This window comes from Macadamia integrifolia, chromosome 8 (genome assembly GCF_013358625.1).
Source record: "Macadamia integrifolia cultivar HAES 741 chromosome 8, SCU_Mint_v3, whole genome shotgun sequence".
NCBI classification, from domain to species: Eukaryota; Viridiplantae; Streptophyta; class Magnoliopsida; order Proteales; family Proteaceae; genus Macadamia; species Macadamia integrifolia.
The window spans coordinates 12757235-12782457 of record NC_056564.1 but is presented as its reverse complement, the minus strand read 5'-3'; the positions used below and the strand labels follow the sequence as shown (position 1 = coordinate 12782457).

The 25223-nt window shown below is 38.6% G+C and overlaps 4 protein-coding genes across 4 annotated transcripts in view; 1 reads left to right on the top strand and 3 right to left on the bottom strand.

Annotated features, from left to right (window-relative positions):
- Positions 1–518: 518 nt before the first annotated feature.
- Positions 519–10495, bottom strand: LOC122086500 (ubiquitin-conjugating enzyme E2 2). Its single transcript, XM_042655345.1, has 5 exons — positions 10127–10495; positions 9988–10013; positions 7192–7281; positions 6934–7022; positions 519–1111 (listed from the first exon to the last, which is right to left on the bottom strand). Exons 1-5 carry the CDS (start codon positions 10249–10251, stop codon positions 983–985), a joined length of 459 nt encoding a protein of 152 aa, XP_042511279.1. The 5' UTR covers positions 10252–10495; the 3' UTR covers positions 519–982.
- Positions 10496–17629: 7134 nt separating this feature from the next.
- LOC122087626 (phosphoserine aminotransferase 2, chloroplastic-like) lies at positions 17630–19249 on the top strand. The gene has a single exon (XM_042656822.1). The coding sequence runs from the start codon at positions 17722–17724 to the stop codon at positions 19015–19017; it is 1296 nt and encodes a 431-aa protein (XP_042512756.1). The 5' UTR covers positions 17630–17721; the 3' UTR covers positions 19018–19249.
- Positions 19250–21420: 2171 nt separating this feature from the next.
- On the bottom strand, positions 21421–22616 carry LOC122087493 (LOB domain-containing protein 20). Its single transcript, XM_042656644.1, has 2 exons — positions 22176–22616; positions 21421–22049 (listed from the first exon to the last, which is right to left on the bottom strand). Exons 1-2 carry the CDS (start codon positions 22527–22529, stop codon positions 21735–21737), a joined length of 669 nt encoding a protein of 222 aa, XP_042512578.1. The 5' UTR covers positions 22530–22616; the 3' UTR covers positions 21421–21734.
- A 1088-nt stretch (positions 22617–23704) lies between these two features.
- LOC122087492 (histone-lysine N-methyltransferase SUVR3) overlaps positions 23705–25223 on the bottom strand; it is a 4749-nt gene continuing 3230 nt past the window's right edge. Inside the window, exon 2 of the mRNA XM_042656643.1 lies at positions 23705–24276. Coding sequence (XP_042512577.1) covers positions 23888–24276 — 389 coding nt within the window. The 3' untranslated portion in view covers positions 23705–23887. The remainder of the gene's footprint in view (positions 24277–25223) is intronic.

The following is a 25223-nucleotide window of genomic DNA, read 5'->3' as shown; positions in this document are numbered from 1 at the left end:
GAGGCTTGATTGCAGCTTCTTGTATCATTTTCCATATAAATCTGTTAGTTTCAAACTTGTGCTGTTATTAAACCTTGTTCTCTACGCAATTGAAGACCCTTGCATTTTTATCATGACTAGTACTGCCAAGACCCAAATCATAATTTGGGCGAAAGGAACAAGTTCTCTGCATATACATTTCCTGGGCTAAACCTGTAAGCCAGTACACGGACTCCAGTAACAAGAGCAAAGCCGCTCCATCATCAGATCAATGGCAGCCTCTGGCTGCACATATTACCAATACCCTCGAGAAGCCGAAGCCCAAGAAGGCAATAGGCCAGAGAATAGATTTTCCCATTCAACACTAATACTCACCTGTAAAGAGCACCTGCTCTCTACCTGTTGTATCAATCACGATCAACAGAACTCGTTAGTCGAGGTCAGCTCCAATACAGCAATAAAGGAGAACAGATACATTAGCGTAGTTCAGTAATACAAATAATATCACCATAACAAGGAAAGAGCAAAGCACAAATATATTTGGAAAACAATGAGCCATTAAGTTGGCATTTGGAAAGCTTACTTTGTTACACACTATAAGAGCTCTTCCCTGATTCTCACACACAACTAGCCAGCTAACACACTGGGAAAGGATCACCAGTTCACCTATGCCACCAAAGCTACGACCAAACCATTTCTATATACACATACAACATGACTTGCATGAAATATTAAATATTACATGAACCAGGAAGGAGAGAATCAGGGGGAAACAGAGGAATCTCAACGCAGTTCCAGCAAAGCATAACCTAAAGGCAGAGAAGAATTCAAAAATAGTTGTCCCCCAAGAACAATGAAAGCATGCATATTAAGTAGATCATATGTGACCAATTGATTGAAGTATTGCCAAACATAAGTTTCACTTCAAACCCATGTCCGAAACATAACTTTTCTGTTTACTTTAAAACATAACAGAGGTGGGTGGGTGATCCTTTGCCTATCATCAGTCTGCTGTCCAGCTCTGCTCCACTATTTCACGCACTCTTCGGTTGTATTCCCGCTTGTTCTCACTGAACATTCTAGCTGCCTCAGAATTTGCAGGCGAGTTTGGGTTTGGGTCACAAAGCAGGGACTGAGAAGCCACAAACACAATTATTTGTTAGCACTGACAAGTGAATCATTATGAGTGAGAGGCAAGGTAAGAAGAAAGAAATAAATTTATTTATTTACAATCTATCGTATCTGTAACTCCTTTACCCAAAAAAAAAAAGGTATCTGTAACTCAAAATACTTTCTGGTGAAAAACAAATAGAGGAATTAAGCGAAGGAGCAGCACAGTGGGATATTTGAACTTTGTTCGATAATTAACAAGTATCATGCAATACTCCAGAGTACCACTTTTAATACTTTATACTGTATCACAAGATCACATGCACAGCTAGTATTTTTGTTTTCGGGTATGATAGCAATTATTAGCATTCTAGACCATTCCACACATCCTTTCTGAATGCCTACATGGTCTAGTTGTGGAAACAATTTGTTTCCTATGACGTCCTACAGATTGACAAAAAGGCAAGAAGGTAGAACTGAATGAAAGTGAGGCGTAATATGACAGGTATAAGGTACACAGCCACTATCAAGATGATCACCAGAATTACTCAAGGAGATTAAATAATACATGACTAGCAATAAAATCAGGCATGGAAGCCAAGCATTTAAAACTCAATCACCAAAGCCTTCCAAGCATAACCATTTTCCTCACTACATTACGATGACTCCACCAAACTTTTCAACTTTGTGGTGGAGATCCACCAGAGTCCAGGCGTGGTTGGAATGCATGGAGTCAATCTCAAAGCAAATGGCTTCCAATCATTTAACTGTGTCACATCCTTCAACGCCTTAGTATGAATGTCGGTCTAACTCTCAAGAGTCCCACCACTCTTCCACCTTTTTATCATTTCTGTAAGAAAAGTCGACATGTTGGAGGTCTGATAGTCTTCCCACTGTGTCAAGGCGCTTGGGAATGTTCTAGTTCAGTGGGAACTTAACCGGAGTTTCTACGGGTATAGTCGGCACTTGGTCATTAGATGCTTCATCTATGACCATTGGATCCAATTGCTAATAACTTTTGGAAGCCTGAAATGAGTATTCCAAAATCATGCCATGTGGGATGTAGCCATAAAGACCATTTCAGCCCACTTTCCTTAGGCCGAAAATTTTCTAGTGAGATGGGTGAGAGGCAGTACTCTTACCACATGGACCACCTAAGCACTGAAAGATCATGACTCTTTTACATGGTCATAACCTACCATTGACATTGAGGAAAGAGAGGTACCGCTACAAGGGGTAATGAAATGATGAAGACTGAGGAAAGAGAAGTACCGCAAAGTGATCATTTTAAGAGAGACTCGACCTGCTTTTGGGGCCCATCCTTGGCCTGGTTTGTGAGATATTGAAAATCTCCAGGCTTGACCTAATTCTTGCTCTAATTCTGGTTACAGACATATCTCCCCAACATATATTCTGTTTGAGTTGCTGTTTCGAGATTTTATCAAGCACCACAAGGCCACCACTCAGCCAGGTTCTTAGACTCTACTGAGCCTTGCTTTATGAGTTCTTATTTACTTCTAAATTCAGCCCTAATTGTGTGATTCTACTGGAATTCCAGATCTGAAACTTGGAACTGATTTGGTTTGGAGCCTATTATCAACTGGGGTTATTTACTTAGGTAAAGCACCTTACATCATGCTGAACCTAGCTGTCACGGCGGTTAGGTAACCCAAGGCGTTGGAGAGGATAAAAAAAAGGTGGCACCAACCAGGCGACCAAGGCATCCAAGGCGCCTGCCTAGGTGACTAAGACGTCGCCAATGCCTACGCCTTGACAACTATGGAACCCTCTAACAGCTCTTTTTGGACCCAATAAAGCGATGATTTTCCTAGATTTATAAATTTAAGTTGATTCCATTAGTTCATTCTAGGTTGACTTCCTCAGGAACCCTTTAATGTAGAACCAATCCCCAATTAGGAAACTAGGGACTAAATCCACAGTAGGATCTTTCACTAACTGAATAATGAATCTGAAACTGAAAAGAAGAAAAAAGAAAAGATATGTTCAAGCCTCCCACCTAAACTGAAGATCAGGCCTCTCACCTAATTCCAACCTAGCCTCCCACTAGGGTTTCTGCACCCCACAAATCTGTCTCTCACAGTCACAGCATAAAGCTATTGTATTTATTTATCAAACTCAATTCGTTTGCCTGTTTCAGCCTCTCTTTATTTATAAACCAATTGATTACAACCTAAAGCTTCTAGGAACATTCCAATGTAAAACCAATCTAATTAAATAAAGCATCTTAGTCACATAAGCAATTTAATTAAAAATAGAAACTAACTCTTAATTAAAAAAAAAAAGGAATAAAATTGAATCTCAAATTGCCTACTAATTCAATAACTGAGTTAAATCCTAAACTCTCTCCTAAACCCGATCAGCTTGACAATTCGATATGCCTTGGGAAGAAGCCTTCACGCACAAGTATATTGGTCTCAAAAATAATCTTCATACAGCTGGCTGTGGGTCCATTTAATTACAAAATATCCTCCCAATAAATCACCTCAAATCTGGAAAACAAAACCTTCTTGACAGGCTGGTTGAGCTATCAGAAAATCTCCTTAAATAAATGCAATCTCCTCCTTTATTTCTGAAATAAATTCTGATTTAATTTTGGAAATAAAAAATCCTTAAACTGCCCTGCCGATAGCTATTTTCCTCCCAACTATGCTCCTTGTTGATGGACTTACATAAACCCATTATTTGGGATAAATACAGCCCTGCCTTGGCCCAGACTGAAAGGCTTACCTGCATCACCCTTGTTAGGGTTTCCTTCTCACGCCTTTACAGTGATACAGGTTGACTATAAGTAATACTGTCCAACCAATTTTCATTGAACTCAGAGAGGGTTGCTTAAGGCACGTTTGATTGAAGGATTCTACGGAATGTCCGTAGAATCCTTATTCTACCTTATTGATGGTGTCTGGTTCCACAAGAGTCCAATTCCACAACGAATCAGGTGATTCTAGGATTTCATTTTTTTACACATGGAATGATACTTATCTGAGAACTCCTCATCATAAAAAAAACACGTGATTCTTGAGCTGGTATAAAGCAGGGAAATTTTGAGAGAGGCATTTTTATCGGGCTGAGTCTCTCCATCCAAAGTTCCGAACTGTTCATCAATGCTGTAGGGGCTGTGGAGTTTGAAACCGAACGAAGGTGAACTTCTCTCTCTCTCTCTTCTTCTCTGTGTCTTTTGCTTCTTCTCCAGTGTTACGTAACAGCCGCGGTTTTTTTTTTTTTTTTTAATCCCTAAAAAGAGAAACCATGGCTGTAAAATTCGTTGCAAATCACCTGATCTGGGGTTTTTTATTTTGTTTATGGAAAGTTGCATCAGACGAGGCAACTCGTCTTAGCAGATCATCTCTGGACAAGGAATTCACCTTCATTGTCGTTCAATGAAACCTCGATCCCTACATGGTTTGAATTTTTGTGGGGTTTCATGATTTCAATGGGAAAGACAGACTTGCGAGGAAAACAAAAGTCGGACGGGGGAGTGGGGAACCAGACTCTTGAAGTGCGGACTGGGACTGGAACAGAAGAAGAATATCTCTCTCATTCTTAATCACAATCTCAAATTCTCAGTCAATGTTCAGGTATTTTGCTGGCGTCTGTGGACCTACAATGGAGATTGGCGGATATTGGAAGGACATTACAGAACTCGTGGAGAGCTGATCGCAAAATTCAGAAAAAGAGATCATCGTTCATCGTTCATCATTCATAGTTCATTGCAGATCGCAGTAGAGAAGGAATCACTAGAAGATGGGACAAGCCGACAGGGAAGTAATTGAAAGGCTAAAAGGTATCAAATTTGATTTTGATCATTTAATTTTCTTATTCTTCAATAAGAATAAGAACCGTAATTGGAGAGAAGCTTCCAATAGGTATGGTAATTGGAAAATCAACGAAGGGAAAAACTCACATATTTACTCAATTCAGAATCCAGTCGTAATCTTTTGTGATTGGTAAACAAAACTGCATCAATCCTTTTCGATTGAAGATTGGACTGGTTCCCCATCTCAATCAGTTCGGACACTCCATTGAACCCAATGTCTATTTCTCTTTGCCTAATTGGATTTGGCCCTTTTGATATCTTTTTACTCGTTATCTTCACAGAAATTGATCACTATCACAGCAAATTGATCTAGAAGGGGAGGGAGTGGGGGGATTTATTAACCAATCTCAGGATATATCTTTTACGCTTATTAATCTGTTATTCTAAGATCTTAGACGATTCCCTAACCTACAAATCAACCAAGCTATATCAGATTTGCTTCAGCCAATATAAGGTAACCCAGGAATTGGTACCAAACTCCAAACCAAGCAATCTTATTCAGTAAATCAATAAACTCTATTTTCTGCAACCAAACAGTTATTCAGAGTAATTCTGGGTGTTTCCCAAAGACAGAATCATTGTTCAGGGAGAATCACCATACAGAAACAAAAAGTTATTTTGTCAAGAATACGATTCCAGGGAATCACATTCTATGGGATTACATTCAAATTAGATACATGTCTCTCCAGATTTATCCAATCAACGCGCCCTTAGACTATGTCCCAAATGACCAGAATGATTCTCTGGATTCCAGGTCGTTGCATATTGATGATTGATTTCTTTGGTTCAAGGGGCAATCCATCTCTGTTTGATTTGAAAATAGGAAGATTTTAAGTTTACTGCTACTATGTTGTGTTAAACTTCATGAGGGGCAATTTTTCAATGAACAAGTCAGAGAACTTTATTCATTTATATAAAAGAGAAGGGCCAGTTACAAAATGGATTGAAATATTTTCTTTTTATATCAGTGGGAATTCTGCTAGCACTTTATGTAACTGTCAGAAATAGTAATTGAAGTGTGGTGCTCCTTTTATCCTTCCTGCACCATATGTTCCTGAAGAGTAAAATGGCTAAATAGGATTTGCACAGACAACCCCAACTATTTGGGATAAGGTTTTCTTGAGCTATGATAAGATTAAAAGGAGAATATAAAGAGAAAGTTGGAAAAATGAGAAAGAGGGAGAAGGGGAAAAAAACTAAGGCTGGTTCTGGATGCAAAACTTTGTAAAGTCAAATAAGGTTTAAACACAGACAAAATCAGAACATCTCTTTTCAACCAAATTGGTTAGATTTTAGTATAAGAGTATGGCAATGCTAATGCATAAATTTTACTTCGCTTTTCAACTATTATCCCAAATGCATGTATTTTCTGTTATGCTCTCTGTCTTTCCTTCCTTAAAACCAAAAACAAAAAAACAAAAAAAACATTTCATCATTCTGTGACCAACTCAACATAGCCCAAGCACAAGTAGACACATGAGAATGGAAAAGATACAACTGCTATAGCATGATTTTGTACAATGAATGTAACAAAAAAAATTATCCTTTCTTCAGATAAATTTTTGTTGGTAATTAACAAGTTCTACTAAGCAAGAGGGAATGGAGGATGCAGGGAGAGAATGCTAAAAACTATTTCCTATGAGCAGTGTCATTAGGAAGAAAGTACATTCTTTACTAGTTAGTAGTAACTATAAGCAACCAACCATATCTTGAGGCTAACAATTACGTAAGCTACCTGTTATGAGCCAAAGCTTCAGCCCATGGTCTAGAATACCAATCCAAAGGAAGCAACCAATATATTAAAATTCTAAAGAAATTCTAACAATTCCTAATGACCGATCAGTTCCCACTTCCCACACAAGAGGATAATTTTTAAATCATGATTTTATATAAAACCACAAAACATTGTGAATTTATTAAGCAAATACATGTTATGAAAGTTTAAAATATATCACCACTGGCCATTTCCTACCCTAAACTATATAAAGGATTGCAAGAAGTCACACCTGAATAGAAGTCAATATAGCCGCAACATCATAAATAGGACTCCACTGATTCTGTAAAATATCCAAGCAAATACTTCCATCTGCATAAACTGGTCAAATCCATAAAAACACTGTCAAGCCCAAACAATTTCTCCATTTCAGATAACCACGTCTACCAAGCCCAAAAAAGATTCCATGTAGAAAGGCAGTATGTTAGCAGTTAATCATCTATTTGGGCAATGAACAGAGAACAACATTTTAGGTCAAGATTTGACATACTGTTTGGATGAAACATCCGTGAAACAAATCGAACCGTAGGAGGCTTATTAGGGTAATCCTCAGTGAACTGCAGCGTCAATTTAAACGTACCTGAGGAAACTCACAAGGATTTAGATACACAAAAATTGACAGAAGATACTGCAAAAGGAAGACCAACCATGTACTCCCCCCCCCCCAACCAATTTTTTTTTTAAATGAATAATAAATATTTTAACAAAAAAAAGAGGAGACAAGAGACCCAGAGGGAAGAGGGAGAAGGAGGAATGGGATACAGGGCCAGAAAGGTGTGTGGGGGGGGGGGGGAGGGAACTACTCAGCCGAAGCATCTACTGGGGTGGGGGTCACAATGGTGGAGGGCAAGCCCCAGGAAACAACAATAAGCCTGTTCCTTGGGAAGTCCTTTACAAGGCGGAGGGGGGAGGGAAGCAAGCTTGGAACTAACATCAAAAAAGATGTATTTACCAAACCAAACATCACCATAGCAGCTAAGCCAAGTATTGTCTATGGAAACTCCTACTCCCTTCAAACTTTAACTTCAATATACCATACAGGGCCAAGAACAAAAATAAGAAGTAAAATATCCAACCAACGTAACATAAAATTGCTCCTCCAATATTCAGAAAGACATAATTTGGAGGAACAAATGCCAGTTCATATATACATAAACAGTAAAACTAAAGCTATAAAACTGCAAGTTACTGGCAGTTTAACATCTTGAAAGGACTATGAAACTGGGTCATGCAATTGACTTTTGGGAATCCCCTTCAGTCCGTGTTGCACACAAGGGCGAAGAACAAAGAAAATTGTTGGCCTCACAAGAGCTCCTACACTTAGAGCACCAAGAAACCACCGTGGTGTCTACCAATGACTGCAGATCTGTTACAAAATCAAATCAATGGAACTGTTCTAAGATTCCCAGGTCCAAACAAAAATCACAGATTCTGAGTTCAAGGAACCCAACACCAACGGTAGTTATATACAAGAAGAAATATTTCATAAATAAAAGATGTTAATTCTGAAGAACATAATCCAGAAGATAACCAAAATCAGCAATGGAAATCCAACACGATCATGGTTTGGAATCTCAATTTTCATCTTGGCCTCAACCTCAGCTCAGAACAGTTTTCTTTGTTAAAGACAAGTTCATCAAAAATTACAAGAGTGCTAGTGAAATAATGGGAGAGAAACATTCAACTTGACATTCCATAAACCCGATTTTATCATTCTTACTATTCTTCCAATTTGAAGGGATTGTGTTTATGCCTCCTCCGGTAAGGATTCCATTCCAGTCAGAATTCTAAAACAATGTTGGTGGGCAATATTGTGAGCCTGTTCAAAGGGCCCAGATCAGCTGCAAAGCCAGTACCAGAAACACCCTGAAACAATTTGGCCAGGATGTAGAACACCCATTGATGGGTAATCATGTAATTACAATGGATTCTTTGTAAAAGAATTGTTGAAGATATTTCAGTAAATGCACCAGAGGAGTAATTTGGGAGTGCTATCCCCACAAACCGTCGAGACCCCACTCCTCATGGAATTTTTTTTCAGTAGACCCCACTAGAAATCAGCATGAGTCTGTACTGAGTCCCACTAAAAATAGTGAGTCCATCTTAGGCAAATATACGGTATTCCTTTAACAAAGGCTTTAGGTAAATTAAGCTCAATTTTAGAGACAAATCACTGATACTTATGGATATGCTGGAAAATAAATAAACAGCTACAAAACTCTTAGGGATCTTATTTGAATATAAATACTATAAAAAGAGGGAAAGTACTTGCTTGAGATCAAATCTCACTACAAATAATGCAAGTTATATTCTAATGACTTATATCATGGATTTAACTCATGGCTAAAAAGTAAGAACAATATGGAAAATGGAAAATAACAAAAGTTGAGATTAAACCGGGGTACTGAACAATATGGGAAATCAATAAAGTTGAAATTAACCGGGGTACTCGAAACAGAACGTGAAAATGATAAGTGTTTTAATCCTTTCTAGTTAGAGACTATACTTTTGTGTTGCTTTGTGTCATCTGCGTCATTCCTTGTTCTTTATATTAAATGACCAATTCTTAAGAAACTTTTGTTTGTTCCCTTTTTGGTATCATACTGCCAGGTAGTTGAATATGTATGGACATTATAACACAGTTTCTAGTTTCCTTAAAGCGGATCGATATCTCAACATTCTAAAACTTAATTGGCATTAAAGTAGATCAACATTTCAACATTCTGAAAAAATTAATTGGCATTTAAAACCCTGATATAATGGTAGTGGGCATGTTTCGTGGTCCATTAACAATCATAGAGGCAAAAACACAGCCAATAAATCTAAACTACCTAAAATGCCCCATTTGAACATCTACGACATAATCAAGGAACGTAAGAAAATAAAGGATACATACACCAGACAATTCCCCTCCCCCATGTTCAAGAAGCAACATAACCTTACTGTAATTTGAGATCCCAATTACAATCGTAAACAAACAAAAGTAAGTCAAATTTCAACAAAACAAAGAAAAACAGAAAAATATTAACACATAGACCTCATAAGTCATAACCAGCCGGAAAACATTGAAAACCTGACAACCCCCTGACCAGCATAATCAGAAGCACATCCATGCACAAGAATATTGATAACCTAAAAAAATCCTTCGTGGGAATGTAAACAGTAAAACTCACAGTCGTGAGCAGCACAATAACAAAGTCTTAAATCTAGTTTAGATGACCAAATCCTAGAGATATTTTATAAGGAAAAAAGGAGGGCCATCAAGGATGAAAATAATTTCACTTACCTCCATCCCAAGGGGTATCATCAGGTCTGCAAGTCAAAACCAAAGCAATTCCAATAACCATCAAATGAACTTGATAAAATAATCAAAGGTAGAAACAGATGAATCCAAAGCAAGTTTATAATTAGAGAAGAAGAAATACCCAAAAATCACAGCATTCCACAACATGATATTATTATCCTGAGGAGCTCCACTGATCCCCGCAGGTGGATCTTGCTGCAACCTTTTGAAATCCCTCATCAGCCTCTTCCTCGCCGGTGTCGACATCGATCCCCTTCCTTCGTCGGAAATTCAATTACTTTTTCCTGCTGGAATTTAGGGTTTCCGATACAGAAAGAGAGACAAAACCTAAGCCAAGTGGGTGGGGTTTTGCTTTTGCTTATACTATTAACGGGTCATTGCTCTTCCGCGTGCGTTCGCTCATCTCTGCAAATGACCCAAATCGCCATGGCCACCGAGACATTGAGGGCCTTTCTATAATCTATATAGAAGAATTCTTGTTGGTACATTAGCATTCCATTTCCTTTTTTTTTTCTATTAATTACTTCATTAGCTAAAGGAGATGTCACTGATTGGGTTTATTGTGCACTTTGATGTTGTCATTTCTTTGGATTCCCGCTACAACTGAAAGGAACCTCAAAGGGGTTAAATGACTTAATGATATTATGACCAACCAATGACCAATGATCAATGTGGCTAACTCAGCCACATGTCTCAAATATGCAACTTAAAATAAGGAACAGAAACATGGAAGGAGAAACTCTACTGATGCTTTTGTGAGCACTTTCATTGGCCATCGAGTTCACATAAGGGCTAGATTGTCTTTTACATAATCCTCTCCTTTAAAATAAGTTTAAAAAAAAAAAAAAAAAACCCTAAAATACATGAGGGGAATGCTTTCTCAATTCTTATAATGACATCACTGATGTAGCCATGCAATGTGTACATACTGATTAAGAATTGGCCCACAATGTCATTACCACTAAACATTCTCTTGCATATATATTTTTTTTTTTTGATAGTCTAGAATTATTCAGCAAATTGTGTTTTTTACCTTGTTAGTAGCACGGTTTAAGACGTTAGATTACACTCAAAATTAGCATATTAGTAAGGACAATGAGATCTACGTGTTATTATAAAAATTTGGGTCATCAATCTTGGCATGGTAGTTAAAAAGTTGTGTTTAAATTTTCATCTTTCACTCTTACAACATAATCAAACATGATTTCTAATTTCACTAAACATTTTAAATATAGGATAATTAATTTAACAAACTAGAAATGGATGTCATACTCAACATCCCGCTTAGTATTGAAGGTCTCCGTGCTATTGTTTTGTTGGGGACCTCATTCTAAAGATATTTCATTGGAAAATCAACATTTACACCTGTTGCCTTGACCAAATTAGTTTGGTAGATTTTGTAAAACTCAAAACTCTTCAAATGTAGACCTTATTATAGAAAGCATGTGTAAATGCTATTTCCATCAACCCTTCAAAGTTCGAATGAAGGTGCAAGTATCTCTCCTACCTCAACACATAAAGTAATTAGAGGATTCCATTCTATCTTCTCATAAGCAGCTTTCTCTTCAAAGTCAAAGGCTGTCGGTTTAGGATATTTTACTCTCTCAATAAAGGACATGGACTAGTCTTTGTTGCTTCAAAGTTCAAATCACTTATACCTAACTTCAATAATTGCTGGTGAAGCCTTAGCACTCAACCATTCTCATAGATATCAAGCTCTTATAGGAAAGCTTAACCATATACCAATCGTGAATAGGTTTAGCTATGTAACTCAAGTAGTGTTTCTATCCGTAGAACCTTTTCTCAGCTTATTTCATTTAGTTAATAATTACATAAAAAATGGTGTACCTAATCCACGAGATTCTCGCATGTTCAAGATCCTAGGACGAGATCTACATAACTAGGAAGTAAATGAACGAATTGAGTGGATTATCACATTGACCAAGTTGGATTCACTTTAGGATCCTAACTTAATTACTCAACTAAACTTTCATTAATTGAGTGTAAAGTGTGGGAAATCTGCCATAACATCAACCCAGTCAAAGGTAATGGGTAGACACTTATAAGGACTAATCAGCAACTTTAATGATTAACTAGCATATAGGAGCATCTAGTCTTGTGATTTTAAGAAATGATTTTCAGTGGGAGTCCTTAAAAAACAAGGGCTTGGATTCTTTTTTTTTTTTTTTTTTTTTGTAACTGGCTTGGATTCTTATTATTAGGTAGAAGTGCATGTGGCATTTCAAAGCTAAATGTAAATGATCATTTCATGGACAATAAAGTAATATGGTCCCATCAATTTATTATTCACAATGTGACAGAAGTTGGATTCTATATGTATTATTCACACAAAGGTGGAGACACTTAGGCCTTTTCTATGTCCATAAACAGTAGAAATGGAACAACAAGGGTTTGATAAAACTGTTTCGTTTCACTTATTTTCATAAATAGAAATAGAAATTTCTACCTAATTATAGTTCAAGAAACAACCCAGGTGAAAAACTTGTTTCGCCGTTTCTAGAAACGACTCGTGGCCATTCTTTCATTGGTTTCTATCGACTTCCATAAACATGACTTATCAAACACCTTCAATTCCGTTTATGTTTCTATAACCAAAATTTATGTTTTTGTCGTTTTTTAAAACAGAAACGACAGAAATGTTATCAAACGAGCCTTCAATGTCCCAATAATACATTGTAAGATTTGGGAGAATGCTCTCTCGGAGAACTAGCACAGCCTCCACCAACACTCTCTACAATTTGTCTCTCTTATACTCATGTTGATCATTTTAAATAGGAGAAGAAAGATATAGACTGTGGCATAGGCTGAGCTCCCCCAAAAGAATACTCTCCAGATGTCCCCACTATTAGATGCCTCAATGCATTAGCTGACTACCTCGCTTCCAGTTGATTGTCTCAACGCATGCTCTTAGTGACCCTCATGTTGGAGTAGATTTTGCGATCAACGTTTTCTCTCTTATAACTATTAAAGGAGAATGTTAGCTGATCAGGCCGTAGCCTCTGCTGGCGTACCCTTTTGTTTTCTCTCTCTTTCGAATTACTTGTCGGCTGTCGCCTGTTAATTGAAATGATAAAGCTTGACAAAAAAGAAAATAAAGATAAAGGGCCCTCACTGGCTCTTGAGTCTTGAGTTGAGTCTTGAGTCTCGACTCTCGAGTCTCTTGACTACGAATGTAATATAAATATGAGTTTCGCATGAGGCACCTGACATGGAACAGTCAATATCAAAGAAATGGCGAGGCAAGGGACTCTTTATTGGACGAAAAAGAAAGATTCGCTTTTAAGAGAACCTCTGCCACGGCGTGACGTGATTGATCCATTCACTTAGGGGTGTCATTCGGGCAGGGTCGATCTCAATTGGGCCTTTGTTGCCAGGTCATGATTTACCTATTTAAGGAGCGAGTCGGTTTTGATTGGGTTTATGTTAAGTTCGATCGGGTTTGGGTTTTAATTGAATTTCTCGTAATCTAGCTAATCGAATTATAATCGGGTCTTAAAAGGGATGATGTACCAATAAAACCTTAAACGAGCCTTAAATAGTTTTTATTTTTCATAGATTTAAGATACTTTAATTTATTTTATTAAATTATCAACACTTTTGAAAAGATATTATACTTAATTACAGTCAATAATTGATAAAAATATCAATACATACCCTATTCTATCAAAAAAAAAAAATCAAAATACCTATATAAACGGTCGGGTTTGTAAACAGGTCGGGGCCGATCGGGAGGCCCATCGGGCCCCTTGCACCGTGTACTACCTATTTATAAATAGGCCAGGCTTAAATCCAACAGGTTTATTAATTTGGCCGGTCTAAGTCGGGCCTATCGATGCGGGCTTGGAATTGACACCCCTACTGATTCACTATCTAGAAATGGGCTAATAAAACCCAACTTACTTCTGGGAGATTGCGGCATATTTTTTTTTAAACCTAGTGTCCGAGATCAAGTGCTTTGATACTACTGACACGGACCTGGAAGAATTCAACCCTATAAACCAGCTTACAAAACCAACTTACAAGATGAGGGGATTCAAGACCATACCAATCCACATCAATTCTCTTTAGAAAACGATATGGGATCAGCCCCCCTTATACTGATATAGGACGGTAACAATGTGATTCACTTTCGTTTTCTTTTGCAAATCAATCTTATATTGCATTGTTAATTCATAACATGGATGACCTTGAATTTGACAAGGGATAGCAAGGTTTGAGTAACCGGAATCGATCGCTGCTGATTTCAATCCGGTTCCAACCCGAATTGACATGAATCAGGTTGAATCAGCCAGAAAAATCCAAAAATCGGTTTAAAAAAAAAAAAATCATCATGAATTGGTCTCAATTAATCACCGTTGATTCCAATTTGAATGGAGTCAAATTGGCCAAAGAACTTCATTACAGATCGGCCAGAATCGGAATCAGTCATGGCATATTCCAGTCCACATCGGCCGAATGATACAAGGGCCCTGGACCCTTCATTGGCACCAGGCCCATTTTCCGTCAATCCCAACCCAATTCCTCGAACCATCGTTAACAGTTTCAAGCTGAGGGTCGTTGTCATTTTGAATGTCTCTCTCTCTCTCTTTCCTTTGTGACCCACTCATTGGTGGTTTGACCATTGGTTTAAACAAGAACCAATTTTGGGAGGGCAAGAGAGGATCTCTCTCTCTCTTTCTTGTGACTCACTCATTGTTGGGTTTCCCACTGGTATAAGCAAGAACCAATTTTGATAGGGCAAGAGAGGATCTATCTCTTTCTCTCTCTCCTCTCTTACTTTCCTACGACCCACCCCTCGGTGGGCTGCCCATTGGTGTGAGCAAGAACCAAGTTTGAGAGGTCTCATCCTTGACCCACTCCTTGGTGGGCTGCCCTTTCGTGTAAGCAAGAACCATTTTTTTTTCGGTAAGAAGGCAAAACCAATTTTGATAGGTTAAGAGAGGGTGAAAAAAAAAATGAAAATAAGCATTTAAGTCTAAATTCGGTGAACAAAACATGGAAAAAGATAACCACAAAAATCAAGAAGCCCACGGAGGGCAAATTCCTGATAATGCGACCAATATATGTAAGTCCTGTTTTGACTATCAAGCAATATGTGTATGCCAAAAGCGACTAACATCATTTATCAAAAAATGGAATAGTTCCAAAAGTATAAAAAACAGAAAGTGAAGACAGAAAGATACATAGTTTTGATTTGAAAAACAGAAAAAGTGGTTTTTTTTCAACCACGTGGAGGGATGATTTAGAAATTTATGTATATATATAGTTTCAATCTTTGGGAGTGGGCTTCGAAGAACAACACGACCCATTTCAATAAATGGTTTCATTGCCTTTCCATTAATTTTTTTCTCAAGATTTAGAACGAAAATGATTTGATTGCAAAATAATCAAAACTTAAAATGGTTTGGACAATGCCTTTTTTGCTATCATTTTTCTTCATAAAACGGTTTTAGTTGCATTTGATATCATTTATAAAGCTTGTTTCTATTTCTTAAAATGATAAAACATAAAATCGCAATAAAATTGGCCATTGACTAGAATCGGTCAAAATCTAGATCGGTATCATCCAATTTCAATTCTACCAATCCACTCCTCATTCATAAAACCATAGTTACATAATCATGTTAATATTAAAAAGACAAGAGATCACTATCTAGTTGCATAGGGAGTTGAATGGTAATTTCATGCCCTTGTGTCTAAGGCCTTTGGACGTAAAGGCCATGCAACCAGACAAAATTTTTGCCTTTATAAAATTAAGAGAAATTTATCGCACCATCCCCTGGAAAATGCCACAATGATAAGACCACCCATTCTGTTTCACCAAATTATTCTCTGACCCCCCTACCGTCAGTCAATATTAAGTGTGGAGTTAAAATGACCATTATACCCTTACCATTGATAAAATTGGCGACCTTAAGCAAGCGGTGTAAACAGAGTCGAGACAATGGAATAGCAAATAATTGAATTTATATAAAATTTGAATTTATTTTTCGTTTTTTTAACACCCAACAATGTGGTAAGGGGTGATCCTCCTCTTTTACTTTTTCAAGATTTTTCTTTAGTTTTTCTGTTCGTTTGATCCATTTTCTTCCTCGGCAATGGCCTCTGCAGATGTTGAGTTCAGATGCTTCGTTGGTGGCCTTGTGTAGGTAACCGATGACCAAGCTCTCGAGAGGGCTTTTGGTCTCTTTTTTTTTTTTTTTTTGGGTAGAAAGGGGGCTTTTAGTCAATACGGTGAGATTATTGAATCAAAGGTCCGTTATTACGAGGAATCGTCTTTGCAGATGCGTAGATCGGATTGTATCAGAACGGATCGATTCGACCTTATTGCTCTTTTTACTGTTCCTGTTCTCTGATATTAGATGGCTTTCTTGCTCTTTTTCCTGTACTACCTGATTCTCTGTTCTCTAATAGATCACCGGAAAATGGTATGTTTTTTTCTTTGTCTTTCAGGAGACGTGGATCAATCGGTTTGAGTTCAGATCATGTATTAATCGCCCTTTCTCTCAAGGTTGTTGTTCCTCACTGATGCCGCTGCTATGAACGATCGCCGGTGGTCCAACAACGGCGATTTGGGAGAAAGATGAAATAAGTCTTGAAATGGGCTATCGATTTGGGTAAAGAAATGTTAACCTATGGTAGGGGTATTTTTGGTACTTCCTATTTCATAAGGGCATTTTGGTATTTAAAATAAAATATAGTTGCTGACATCAGCAATTATAGTATATTCCTTGACAGTGATTGACGGTAGGGGGTCAGAATAATTTGGTGAAATAAAGGGGGTTGTCTTATCATTGTGGCATTCTCCAGGGGTGGCACGGTAAATTTCCCTAAAATTAAAATCCCCCCTTCACTGATGCCCATGCACGTCCTCTCACTAGCCTTGCATTAGTACAGGTGCCACACCACCAGGCAGCGGTCTCCTTTCCTAATAACAATATAAAAGGAAGAAGGTAATCTATAGCAGTGTATGCTAAGACTTTTGTGTCTATCTCTTCCCTCATATGAAATGACATTGTTGCCCTCCTATTTATACCTTTTTATCGCATCCCATTAATGTGTTTCATATACTACAAGTTCGAAGTACGCAATGACCTCTTTCCCTTAATGATAATAAAAGTTTGGAAAAATGTTTTTTGCCAAGGAGTGTGGCCTGGATAAAATGACCGATCCATCCCCCTGAATGAGAAAATGGCTCTCCTATGAATTCTTCTTCATCCACTCTCATTGGCTCTCGCGCGGTTAAGATAGTATTGAGACTTGAGAGGGGGTCATGCAAGGATAGGGGTATTATTGACTTTGTCCTATGGGTTGGTGTCGTATTTATTTATTGATTTATTTTGTTAAACAAGTGTTGTCCATCTCATTTCTCCATAATAATTCCCCTAAAAAATTCAGTTTTATTTCACTTGTAAATGGCTGGATCCATCGGGTCCCACGACCCACGTACTACCACCCGTCTGAGACATTGAACCCTACCAACCACCCGTCTCTATCCCTTCTCCGGGGCTTTTCGTTGATCGTCATATTTCCAAAGCGCACCAGCTTTTAGTTCGAGACCTGAGGTCATCCGGACTTCAAGGCTTCCACCTTGTTACTTTGTATATAAACCCCCCCCTCCCCCCCTCTCTTTCTCTCTCTAACCAAGTACAGTGTCTGAAGACGCCGTCTTCTCCTTTCTTCTCAACTCCAGCAATGGCGACGGCAGCTTCTCCTCACGCCCTTCTCGTCCAAAACCCTAACCTTACTTCAAAATCATGTTTTTTGAAAAACCCAATCACCAGCTACACCTTCCCTTCCAACAAGACCCACTTCACCACCTCGATGCACTCAAACAAGTCTCTCTCGATTACCTGTGTTGCGCAGGTTCAAGATCGCTCTACCCAAACGGTCCAATCCCAAGAGCGCGTCTTCAACTTTGCCGCCGGCCCTGCGATTCTTCCTGAGAAAGTCCTGAAGAAGGCCGAAGCTGAAATCTATAATTGGCGTGGTTCTGGTATGAGCGTTATGGAGATGAGTCATAGAGGTAAAGAATTTCTTTCCATAATCCAAAAAGCGGAAGCGGATCTGCGTCAGCTTCTGAATATTTCTTCCGATTACGAGGTTTTGTTCTTGCAAGGCGGTGCCACTACCCAATTTGCAGCGATCCCTTTGAATCTCTGCAATCCCGAAGATCCGGTTGATTATTTGGTTACTGGGTCTTGGGGAGATAAGGCTTTTAAGGAAGCCCAGAAGTTCTGTAAACCTAAGGTAATCTGGTCTGGGAAGTCCGACAAGTATACAAAGATCCCATCTTTCGATGAGTTGGAGCAAAACCGAGATGCCAAGTATTTGCATATATGCGCCAATGAAACCATTCACGGTGTCGAGTTCAAGAACCATCCGACCCCGAAGAACAATGGCAAACTCTTGATTGCAGATATGTCTTCTAATTTCTGCTCGAAGCCCGTCGATGTTTCGAAATTTGGTCTCATCTATGCTGGAGCGCAGAAGAACGTGGGTCCATCTGGTGTCACAATAGTGATCGTCAGAAAAGATCTGATCGGAAATGCCCAGCCGATTACACCCGTGATGCTTGATTACAAGATCCACGCCGACAACAAATCTCTCTACAACACCCCACCTTGTTATGGTATCTACATGTGTGGACTAGTCTTTGAAGATCTGTTGGATCAGGGAGGTCTGGAGGAGGTTCATAAGAAGAATTTGAAGAAGGCAGATATTCTCTACAATACGATTGATGCAAGTGGAGGATTCTACAGATGCCCAGTTGAGAAATCAGTGAGGTCGCTCATGAACGTGCCTTTCACTCTCGAGAGATCGGATCTGGAAGCAGAGTTCATCAAGGAAGCTGCCAAAGAGAAGATGGTTCAGCTTAAGGGTCACAGATCGGTTGGTGGGATGCGAGCTTCTATCTATAATGCTATGCCTTTGGCAGGGGTTGAGAAATTGGTTGCTTTCATGAAGGATTTCCAGGCAAGGCATGCTTGATCCAGGCATATCTACCCCTGTACTCTGCTCTACTGTATCTTGTTTCGGATTTTGTTTCTCTAGACTTAATAGTTTTTCTGTTCACCCTTTGGTTTGTTACATTTTGGTTGTAATTTCTGCCGCATTTAAATCAAAATTTTGAATACGATACTATTGTAATGGGCAGATTTGAATACTTGAGTGTTATGAATCACACCATGAAATTTCATCTGAGAGTTACTAATCTTCTTCATATTCTCTGTTTCAATCACCAACTCCTTACTCATTATGCTTTGAGTTAATTGCACTGTACTGAGGCAGTTTTGGTCTTTGGAAAACAGAATGTTAGCAGAAATAAATTCTAAAAGTACAGAAATGAAGAGCAAACACAGGCGCCTGGAAGTGTGCAGTCCCTGTATGCAGCTTAAATTAGTCCATGGTTTCACACAGAGAAATTAGGTGAAGGTTTGTTTACCATTGAAACTAGTTGCTCCATGACGTTAACCTGCGAGCTGCTGCTACCATTCCAAGTGGAAAGCTTCAGTCGCCAAAATTGACAGATTTCTCTCTCAAAATTGGGCTTAGGCCCAAGGTAGATTCCTTCATCTGTTGTCTGTAATAAAAATAGGGTATTATTTTCCATTGTTGGGTCCAACCACCACACCAAGACAACTTTACCCACCTCGGTTGAACGTCTTTTCAATTGGGTATTTTGACTAACAAAGGAATCACGTTCGTTGTTTCATATGGAATGGAGTTTTGTGTCTCATCTGCCTCTGAGATGGTGACCACTTATTGCATGCTAAGCAAGTAAGCATTACCCATCAAAATAAGGGAAAAGACCTCTCAAAATAAGGGAAAAGTCCTCTGAGCTGCCATTAGAATCTATTCTAGGAGTGTTACCAGCCCTTAAATGGAATCTTCCTTATTTATAAGGTGTGTCATTTCGTTGGTACTTTCCCATGTGGGTGAGGTACCCATGTGGATGTGGGTAGAGAGTCCAGACTTGAGGGGTTTAATCTTGATTTACCGAAAAAAACGAAGGGGTTTTGAGGAGGGTGTTCCATGTATGATGACTGCAAAGAGGAGACTCCGGGTAGTGTTGCTAGTGCAAGGCATTGTCCCTATTTGTCTTGCTTTTTATTAGTGCGGTTGCTGTAATCAATCTGAGTCATTGTGACCATTTTTGTTTGTATTGAGATTCGCAATCTCAACCTTTTTGACTGAATATTTTAATCTGTTTGGCGAATCAATGAAGTTAGGCGTATGTAGGATTGCCAAATGGAATAATGGTTATAGTTTATAAACAACAATTGCCTAATGCAGTTGATTAGCAAAAAATCCATATTCGTCTCAATGTTGAACCTCTTAGTTGTTATTTAGTTCCTCTCCCTACCTATCTAAAGAAAATGAAAAGATAAGGTTATGGCTTACAAGTTCAAACAACCTTCCTCATTGAAGATGTAGCATGCTTCAAATAATCAGACCGTTATCAATAGAATCATAATCGACTAACCATGATTTTGGTTATGAATACATTTAGATTTTCCATTTTGATACATTTTTCTCTTCAACAAGATTTTTAAATAAAATGCTCTAGAAACTCAGAAGATTTTTGCTCATCCCTGATTCTTTCTAGGGTTTTGATCTATTTCGATCAAAATCAATATGGAAGGCAGAAGTAGCAAGCCGGAAGCTGGAAGCCAGAAGCCAAAGTCCTATGTCTGAATCGGGTTTTCAGACCTTGAGATGTATGTCCTCCAATGTGCCTTCCCATTTGTGTTTTGGTAAACAGATGCTATTAAAAGGAAGAAATTAGATATCCTCATAGGCCAAAAGGCCAAGAAGCCGAGGGCTAGAACAGGGCCAGAAAAGGTCGAGCTCTCCATCAAAACAGACAGTATGGCTAGAGAGTGAGCTTCTGAGTAAACTACTTATTGTTCGGTGGATTCTGGACCAAGCAAATAAAATTAAATACTCCTCTAGGTGATTCCCGCGAGAAAGGGAGTGCGGATCAAGTTTGTTCCGAGGAAGATTCCTCTCTACTGCAGGTAACCACCCCACCTCAAACCTCAAGGGATAGCTCAGTCGATAAAAACCAACACTTTCACAATCAAGAGGTAATGAGTTCAACTATTTTTGGAGTCTACCTATCCAAAAAGAAAAAAACCCACCCCACCCAAAATCACATCATCCATGGAGTGGGGGATCTGGACTTAATCCTTCCGGTGCCCCATCCTCTCTTGAGTCCTCATACCCCATTCCCACTAAGCACACAACTAACATGGTCAAATTTCTTCTAAAATTAGAATAGTAACTGCCACTCAGGTTAATGGTCATTCACATCCATTAAATTGAAAGAAAAATAAAATTATTTCTCATATCCAAGCAATGAGATTAGTAGTATATTAAACTAATCCTTCAAATTTGATCATGATTATCCATGAATAGTTGGAGAAAAAATTCATGAAAAATGATGGGACTTTTTCATATTCTAAGAGAAAATTTAGAACATTAAAAAGAATTTATCAGAAATTATTTGTGTAATTTAAGTCTCAATTTTCCCCTCTAGTTTTATGTGAGACAGATCTATTACTTAAGGATGTTTAATTGCTAGAAAATTTTGTTTCAATCTATGAGCATAAGAGAGATGAGAAAAACAAACTATTACCACCGCCCCACCCCCACCAGAAAAAAAAAAAAAAAAGAAGAAGAAGAAGAGAATTTAAATAAGAATACTATTTCTGGTGAAGTATCTCTTCCTCACCCTCTTCCTCCTGTGAAAGCCTGGAGAGCTGGAGAGGGTCAAAGCTATGAGAAGATGGCGCAGTCTCAACTGCAATTTCGAAATTTGACGATAAGCTACTGAGGTTGACAAGGTTGTTGGAGGCCGATGAATTATTAGAGTAAGCCGGCTGAAGCACTGCAAAATTCGGCAGCTGATGAAGCTGATTCTGTTGATTCTGTATGCTCTGAAGAGCATTTGCCATGGCTAACCTACAGCTCATCAGCTGGCTTTGCACAGAAGAGAGCTCTGCTTCCAATGAAGCCACCTGAAAAAAATTAACATGAAAGACTTACTTCCCCTGCAAGTTGTAAATTCTGCCTTCGCTGCAACCTTAGCTCTGATACCATTTGTTAAGAACTTGGATAAAACTCATGAAATAATAGATTCTAACCTGTTGCTGTAATGCGTGTATAGTGGAGACGCATCCATAAACAGGATCAGACAACCTAGCTTGAGCCTCATAAGATATGGTGACGACAGCATCATGTCGTCGGTTGGGTGGTACACGTAACAAAAGCTTAGATACATTACTTGCGCCAAACACCTTGTGGACGGCTGCGAAGCGAGCTGCACCTTGGTCTGATCCAAAATATGGTGCAAAGATACATCCACTAATGCATTTCCTCCTTAAGAACTTGCATGCACCACAAGGTGGAGCTGTTGTTGATGTAGTTGCCAGAGTAACAGCAGTTCGCTTTCCAATGCCACTACTACGGTGACCATCGCAAGAGGACTCCTGATCCATGTCAAAGAAGGTGGTGGTGCCGAGGGAGATGGTGAGCCAAGAAAGGAGGAGGTGGTGGTAGTGTTAATATATATTTGATAGACTCAGGAGAGGGCACGTTAGTCTCGTGAGGGGGTTGGCGAGGTGAATGAGGTGGGAGACGTTACTGCTCTCTCTGCTGATGAGAGAGAGACAGATGAATTGTGGTTTCATTTTGTACCATGTAGAGAGAGAGAAAGAGAGAGTGCAAAGGGAGTGTTAATTCTGTTTGTTTGTTGATGTGGGTAAGTAAAGTTTAAGTGTAAAATATTAGTAAAAGAAATTGTTGGTCGTGTGGGGGGAGCACACAAGATTTGTGCTGCTCCGTCGCGTGTGGAATGGTGAGCGTTAGTAGTACACGTCCACGGGATTCACAGTACTATGGGGGCTTCAATCTTCTACGGATGGCTCTCTATGTCACATTCAAATGTGATCAGGCTCTAATGGGGAGGGGGTTTCAACTTTGAACTTGAACGCGAATTCAGTTCCTCTACATATACATTCACTTTCAAGTTTCAAGTTTCAACCTTAAATGTATGAGTCAAAGTCCAACACCTGTTCCTTTTACATCCAATTTCACCATGTGACAGATAAATGTACATACATGATGATGATCCATTCTCTCGAGGATGGACTGTTCTGGTCGTCAAGAATTTGAAAAATAAAGTCATGAATCCTGAATAGTTGGGGGAGGGGAAGGGCAGGGGAAAGAAAACTACTTTTATTCCTTCAAGTTTGAGCATGTCAAGATTGTTTTTGCATTGGACACAACAATCTTGATCAAACAAAGTGTAGCAAATTGTGACGGTCTTCCTGTGCCCACGGTGACACAAGGCTTGTGATGCACATGGGGGATATCAGGAGGGTATTTTGGAAAAGTACAAGTTCATCAAATAACTCACGCTTCTGTGTGTTTCTTAAAGAGGCAACTTTGATGAGATCAGGGTAGTTTCCTCTAATAAAGTATGTTCAAGCCTTCATTTTGCAATATTTTCTTCTTCTTTGAGCTGAAACTTTCTTCCTAATAATAAAATAAACGGAAATAAATAATATTTTTTGCTATAATCTCTATATTATATTCATAAATGATACACCCCATAACACTGATCAGTAAACTTGGAGAGCACAAGAATTCCACTGGTTAACCAACCCCCAACTTGCTTCAATCATAGAACCATGAAGTAATGATCCAACAATCTGATGGTTAAAGATAGATATAACAGTTGCACTAAAGATTGCTTGTTGATTGACAAATGAGATATATCAGATTAGCCACAGGAAGGCATCAACAGAAACATACACTAAAATGGAGCAAAGGAAATCTAAAACCGAGGAAGACATCATGTCTGTTCTGAAGGAAGAACTCCAAAGCAACCAGAGCTACTACAAAAACATTGTAAGCCATTAGGCCTGAGTCTAACATCTCCATAACTAAATGTAAGCTCTTCACCTTCTTGTATGTCTCTGGAAGAAAAGAAACAAAGACGAGGTAGCAACAAGCCTGAGTTTCTCACCAAGACTGTTGAAAGATTGCCACCATCACAAGAATGATTAACAAAGCGTGCAACATTTCCAACTCTTGTGGCATCAATGTTCACCCTCAAACATGCTTTTCTGGAAGGTAGATGCTCTCGCACAACCAAAAGGGCAGAAGAAAATTGACTAATTGAAGCAAGTTCATCGTACTTCTGCTGCCGCCTTCTAGCTTCTTCAGTTGTCAATACTTCACCTAAGCAGCACAGTTTCACACATGTGACATTAATGCAAGATTCAACAGAAATTATAGAATGTAACCAAATAAATAACCCGAACGCCCATCAGGGACCAATGAAGAGGGTTAGTTTGGAGATGAACCATTAAATGAATCTCAATGGTGGGTTGGATTACTTTTTTTGAAATTAACCAATGCTAGTGTGGACCTTTTCAGCTTACATTTGCAAACCATTGTTATAAATTGCAATCATCCAGGAACCAGTTCTCTAGCAAATATGGTTGGAAGGGCAGGTGATGGGACAGAAAAAAAGGGGTGAATGCTCACTACGGACGGGAAACAACAGGGAGAAATTTGACAACAAAAATAGAAAACAGAAGAAAAGATTAGAGATAGTCTATTAACAAGATTCCATGATAAAGTCTTTAGAGATTGGCTTAAGCTTAATGAAGTGCAATATATTTTTAGTGTTTATTTCAAATGTAGAAATGCCATAATGCATCCTATGAGAAATCCATATTATATGGGCTGATTTGCTATTTGACATTAATATTATATTTTAAAGTTCAAAGAAGCCAATATAAGGGAAAATTGCCTTTACATGGTCCTTGGAACGGCTTACTAATGGAATGGTCCACCATTTTGAGCCACATGGACAGATAATGGGGCAATTCTAACAGTTGGACAGAGAGGACATGGTCTGGAGTAGCCACGTCTTAAAGTTTAAGCCTAATTAATTCAAATACCCTCTTGTGTATTGGTATGCAACCCCATGTATGCCCAAACATGCCTAATTATTTAATTTTATTGGTACTGGGGTCTTTTTGAGCTTACAATAAAGTCCAATTTTGGAGGGAATTTCCACAGACAAAAACAAAATATTTCTGTTCTTGTTCTCAGTGTGAGAAGAAAGATTACAAAAGAGAAGAGAACCAAAAGAAATTTTCTTTTCTCTCCTTTTTTTT

Coding starts and splice junctions, on each gene's coding strand:
- LOC122086500 (XM_042655345.1), bottom strand. CDS start 10,251: ATGTCGACACCGGCGAGGAAGAGGCTGATGAGGGATTTCAAAAGGTTG. Junction 7,282..9,987: donor TGATACCCCTTGGGATGGAG/GTAAGTGAAATT, acceptor GAGTTTCCTCAG/GTACGTTTAAATTGACGCTG. Junction 1,112..6,933: donor CTATATTGACTTCTATTCAG/GTGTGACTTCTT, acceptor GTGGCTTCTCAG/TCCCTGCTTTGTGACCCAAA.
- LOC122087626 (XM_042656822.1), top strand. CDS start 17,722: ATGGCGACGGCAGCTTCTCCTCACGCCCTTCTCGTCCAAAACCCTAAC.
- LOC122087493 (XM_042656644.1), bottom strand. CDS start 22,529: ATGGATCAGGAGTCCTCTTGCGATGGTCACCGTAGTAGTGGCATTGGA. Junction 22,050..22,175: donor TACACGCATTACAGCAACAG/GTTAGAATCTAT, acceptor AATTTTTTTCAG/GTGGCTTCATTGGAAGCAGA.